The sequence below is a fragment of the Octopus bimaculoides genome, chromosome Z (genome assembly GCF_046866305.1).
Source record: "Octopus bimaculoides isolate indiv1 chromosome Z, ASM4686630v1, whole genome shotgun sequence".
Lineage (NCBI taxonomy): Eukaryota > Metazoa > Mollusca > Cephalopoda > Octopoda > Octopodidae > Octopus > Octopus bimaculoides.
This window is the reverse complement of record NC_142944.1, coordinates 34,400,470-34,406,469: the sequence shown is the minus strand read 5'-3', so window position 1 is coordinate 34,406,469 and position 6,000 is coordinate 34,400,470. Positions and strand designations below refer to the sequence as shown.

The 6,000-nt window shown below is 32.1% G+C and overlaps 1 protein-coding gene across 2 annotated transcripts in view; it reads right to left on the bottom strand.

Moving 5' to 3' along the window:
* LOC106868884 (scaffold protein ILK) overlaps positions 1-6,000 on the bottom strand; it is an 86,202-nt gene that overhangs the window by 17,487 nt on the left and 62,715 nt on the right. Inside the window, exon 10 of one of the 2 annotated variants that reach the window (XM_014914335.3) lies at positions 5,462-5,533. The exons of the other annotated variant lie outside the window; for it this stretch is intronic. Within the exon in view, the coding sequence (XP_014769821.1) occupies positions 5,462-5,533 (72 nt within the window). The remainder of the gene's footprint in view (positions 1-5,461; positions 5,534-6,000) is intronic. 2 annotated transcript variants of the gene reach the window in all.

The window sequence follows — 6,000 nt, the reverse complement described above, 5'->3', positions numbered from 1 at the left end:
TGCTTCATATTTTATGAGAATATTTTTAAAGTTTTGTTTAAAATTAATAATTCTTAGAAAAACCTTTCATATTTTGAAACAGACTATATATATATATATATATATATATATATATATATATAGTGGATTTTCATCGATGAGTTCATGAACCTTGGTTCTTTTTCCAATATTATTATTTTCATCATCTTTATTATCTTTTTAATGTCTAATTTGGACAGCTCTCAAAGACAGCATATCTTTACTTATCATTTAGCATTTAAACTAGCAATATCCAGTCAAAATATTTTCCTTGTATCATGTTCAAACTGGCCAGATCCAGCCTCTCACACCTACTGTCCAATGTTAGTCTAAAAAATATAGTTACATCACTGAAATCTCAACACTACAAAATAATGCAGGATAAACTGAAAACAATGCGAATAAATAAGTGTTACATTTGATAGAGTAATCTTGATGTTAAACATATCATCTCACTAAAGTAAAGTCCAACATTGTCACATTTGACATATATATATATATATATATATATATATATAGCTTACATGCCGGTGGCACATAAAAAGCACCATTTGAGTGTGATCGTTACCAGCGTCACCTTACTGGCACTTGTGCTGGTGGCACGTGAACAAAACATTCAAGTGAGGTTGTTGCCAGTGCCGCTGGACTGACTCCTGTGCAGGTGGCACGTAAAAAAACACCTTTGACTGTTGCTGTTGCCAGTACCCCCAGACTGGCCCTCATGCCGGTGGCACGTAAAAGCACCTACTACACGCTCGGAGTGGTTGGTGTTAGGAAGGGCATCCAACTGTAGAAACTCTGCCAGATCAGACTGGAGCCTGGTGCAGCCATCTGGTTTGCCAGTCCTCAGTCAAATCGTCCAACGCATGCTAGCATGGAAAGTGGACGTTAAACGATGATGATGTTGATATAATTAAGATTCAGTTGAATTAAGTACTTAAACTGAGGTACCAAGCCAGTTCGGTTACCTGGACATCCTTGTTACTTATTTGCATTATATATATATAAATATATAAAGCAGGTGTATTAATATTATTTCAATAATATTTATATTTTCGTGTATGTATATAATGTTTCACATTATTAGGCAAATCAACCTCCTCTCAATAAATAAATGTATATTTGTTCAAAACCAGTTGTTTTCCCATTGACTGTTGGCAATACTTATCTGCACACATTCTGTTAAAATAAATCGGATCTGTGCAGATGCCAACAAATGGCAGCCATGTTTGTGAATGAGCAACTATTATCATTTTTATTATAATTGCCTAATAATTTGTGACAGTGAAATAGTTTGTGATGGTGAAAATGTAACCTTGTAACAGGTTTAACATTCCTGACTACCTACTTCAAGAGGCAACACCAGGTAGTTTTCGATATGTCTTCCCTGCCACATTTGAAGACTTCTCTACTTGTTGGACATGGGTTCCGCACAATTTCTCTTTTCACATATGGCAAAGTACGATTTGAAGCTAGGCTCGACTTACTATTATCTGCCCTCGACTAGACAGAAATAGGAGACTGCACAAATTTCTTCACTGTTTAGTGATCTCTTCCCAGTATTTTTGATATTTCTATGGCTGTTTTCCCTTTTCCAAGCTCTGACACAATGGTAAACTGCTCATTCAAGGTAAGATCACATTTCTGACCCATAATGACACTTAAATTGAGCACCTGCCTATTAATTTGAGACAGAAGAAATGTTGCTGCTATATGATAATGACCACCATTTTTTTTTTGTCTGCACGAATCCAATTTATTTTAATAGAATGTGCACAGATAGGTGTTGCCAACAGTCAGTGAGAAAACAACTAGTCTTGAATGAATATACACTTATTTATTGAGGGAAGGTTGATTTGCCTAATAATGTGGGACGCAGAGTATAGTCTTGTCTTGATCTTTGTCTATTGCATGTATTTTCTTCTACCAACACACAATACCATTTTAAGAAGCAGATATACATTTATAAAACATTATTTCAATCTATTTTAAAACTATTATTCAATAACAGTCTTGACAGTTGTTTTCTTTTTTTTAACTTTCTTGCAGCCAATTTGAAAATGTTCATATGTGTAAAGGTAAAAGGAACTCCAGGTGATACAAACAAGGTAAAAATAAATTATCAATAATTCAATACTAAATATTTATTGCTGACATCATTCATGTTCTGCATAGAAAACAATAGAATGGTACCACAAAAATTATATTCTAACATTCAAATAATATGGCAGAATAAATAACAATGCCATAATTGTATATTCAGTTAAAAATCTGACAAATTTTTTTGTTCTTCCATTGGCTGACAATTTGACCTAAATTGAGCAGACATACAAACACAAACCAGAACTAACAAAATATTAATTACTCTCAATTAAGGAAAGCATTATGAATGAGTATTAAAACCAAAATATTTTCAAATAACATACAGCAGATTATTCTGAAAGTAATTTTATATAGAGAACAAATAATCTAAATCAGAAACAACCTCCATTCAAATAAATATAATTTTGCATCAAACCGTTTAATTTCAGTAACAATAGATGAAACCAACATATTGCTAGATGCATCAAAAGACTTTAACAAATTTGTTGTTCTTCTTTACATTCTTGAAAAATATTTCAAACCTTTCAATGAACTAAAATCTAATACAGTAAGGAATAATGAGGACTCTGATATTTGAGTTTTGGTAATTTTATATCCATCATGGGTTATAATTTAAACTGGTTTATTTCTGGCATTTATTTATGCATGTGAATGTAACTATGTGTGTGCGTGTTAATGTAACTGTGTGTGTGTGTGTGTGTGTGTGTGTGTGTGTGTGTGTGTGTGTAGTCATTTAAGAAGTCAGTAAAAATAGGCATTTGTTTATTTGTCAATAGAGAACATTAAGTATATTAATTAAAGCATGCAGTATTATAAGATCCACAACAGCCAATCAGTAAGGCCAGCTGCAATGGATCTATAATTTTATATACCTTTAACACACGCATACACACACGTACATATATATGGAAACACACATGCACACGTCTTATTAGGTTGTACTTAATAAGGGAATTGCTTAAATGGTTTACAATTCAAGAATATATTTTCTGAGATTATGACTAAATGTATTTTCTAGAAACAAATGTACTTGACAAGTAGTACTATGGTAGCTATTTTTCAGTTTGGTAAAGACAGGAAATCAAGGCATGTAATAATCAAGAACATTATTTTATACTTGCAACAGAATACAGGATCATAATATACATACACATAACACACATTGTACACTTTACATACACACACACACATATATATACAGACCAATATATAAATATGTACAATTTTGGCTTGTCCATTCTGGCCACAAATTCCCAAAATTTCAACTATGCAGTTATATACTATATGTACAAGCACATTGTGCATAAATATTTGCATTCATGTGTATGCACATTTCCATTGGTGTATACACACAGATACATAAACACATTCAATATCTAAACATATATACTGAAAGTTTAAAGTTTGTAAAAACTAATTTTAAAAATAATAATGGAAAGTGAACAGTTTCCAGGAATAATCACTGACAGAAACAACTTGAACAATTCGATAAATGGTAAAATAAGAAATATAAAATATATAATTTCCAATGTAATACCAGTAAATGAATAACAAGAATAGAAGCATATAAGTAAAATTATATACACATGTCTACAATATATATATATTGTATACAAGTCTTTATACAACTTGTTAGTGTTGAATCGGCATAGGCATGGCTGTGTGATTATGGAGTGCACCTTGTAACCACCTGGTTTTGAATACTATCAAACTGCATGGTGCCTTGGGCTGATGTGTTCTACTGCTGTTTTGTGAGTGAATTGGTAGATGAAAACTATATGGAAGCTTGTGGTGTGTGTATGCTGATATGAATGTTTGCATTCCACATTTTCAAATGAAAGTGGTGAGCAAAAATCAGTGATGTTATAGTAACATTTCCTAACTCAGTACTTTTAAAAACAAGTGGAATAAAAAAAAAAAACCCTTACTTGAATGTAGGCAAAAATTAGCCAAAATTGAGGCATCTAACTATAAAACATTGCCTATTCATAAGTATCCATAACTATTCAGTCAAACCATGCCAGCATGAGCTAGACAAAGACTTATTAAAAGGACAGATACTTAAATGGCAAAACAAATGAATGACATACATATATGTGTTTACATAAATATATAAGATCCATATATATATATAAGTATATGCGTGTAAATATATATATATACACACATACTTACACACACACACACACACACAAGTATACATATCTGTTTTATATATATATATATACATAAACATATGTATGTATCTATCATTTGTTTGTTTTATCATGAGTGTGTGTATGTGTGTGTATTCATTTAACATCCGCTTTTTCATCTTCACATGACTCAAACAGAATTTGTTGAGGCAGATTTTCTACAGCCAGATGCCCTTCCTGTTGCCAACCTTCATCTGTTTCCAAGAAAGGTAATATTTCCTTATGACCAGACACCACCGAAGATTAGAAACAAAAGATGTCACTTGCATGACAGTGACACTTAGAATCATTATATTACATCAAGGCAAAGAGACTGTAAAACACACACACACACACTTCACAAAGCTTTGGCTGGCCTAGGGCTATAATAGAAAAAGCTAAACATGCCACACAGTAGGACTGAATATGAAACCATGAAGAAGAAGCCTGTAGTGTTGGAAACACAGCAAAATCCTCTCAGAAGATTTGAAAATAAAAACTAGCAGACCAATATCTTTTACACTAGATAATTTCAATTATCTTAGTACAACACTTTAATATATTACAGATGCATTAAATATAGGAACACACATGAGTGTGTGCACATGTGCACGCACATACACACTCTTTGTCATAGCATCCGTAAACTATCTGTAAAGAATAGATAGGAATAGAAATTTTTAAAATTTTCTAAATTTACTAATAATAACGTTGATAATTATATTTCTGATAATAATAAGGTTTTTAAAACAAAAAGAAAAGAAAAGAAAATGGCAACAATTGTGGTTGAGCTATCGCAACCAGCAATTTCTGTCTAAGACATTAGCAAAAACAGCCATAAGAATTAAAATACTAAAGAAATTGAGAGTGCTGGTGGTGAGGAAATGTACAAAAAAATTCAGTATAATATAAATATATAAATACATAAAATAAAATAAAGCTCTACTAACTGCAATGGTATCTACTAATAATAATAGTAATAGTAATAATAATAATGATAATAATAATAATAACTACATCAGTACTATAATAAGGTGTTAGTATGTATGTAAGTAAAAAAAGGTTAGTGGTTTGGCAGAGTGGTGGCTGCAAATGGTCAACTAAAACTGCATGAACCATAGTAATAGTCATAACACACAGGCACAAAAACAAATATGTTGTGTTACCCCATTGATTGCGACATCCCGAGCAGAATACTTAGGATCATCGATATTTATCTTAGCCAGGTCTTCATCAATCTAAAACAGAACATAGTTATCACAAACACACACACACAAACACACAGAGAGAAAGAGAAAGAGCAAGAGAGAGAGAAAGAGAGAAATACATCAAACAATGATGAAAATACTGATGATGATAATGATGATGATCAAGATGATGATGATGATTATGATGCTGATAACGACATGGTTGTGGTGATAGTGATATTGGTGAAAGGTGAAGGAGGGGGATTAGTAATTATGAGATGTTGGGCATGTAGAGAGAGGAACAAGTAATAATGGTTGCATGTGGTGGGAGAGGTTAATTAAAAGTGGTCCTAATACCATAGGTATGCATGTTTGTATGAGGAACTAGATAAGCTAATGATGTTATTACATGTGGCAAAAGAAGATCATGTAGGACCACATGTGACAAAAGAAAAAAAATCATGTAGGACCAGAAGACACAAGACTAGATTAATAATATAGTATACTTATTGCATTGG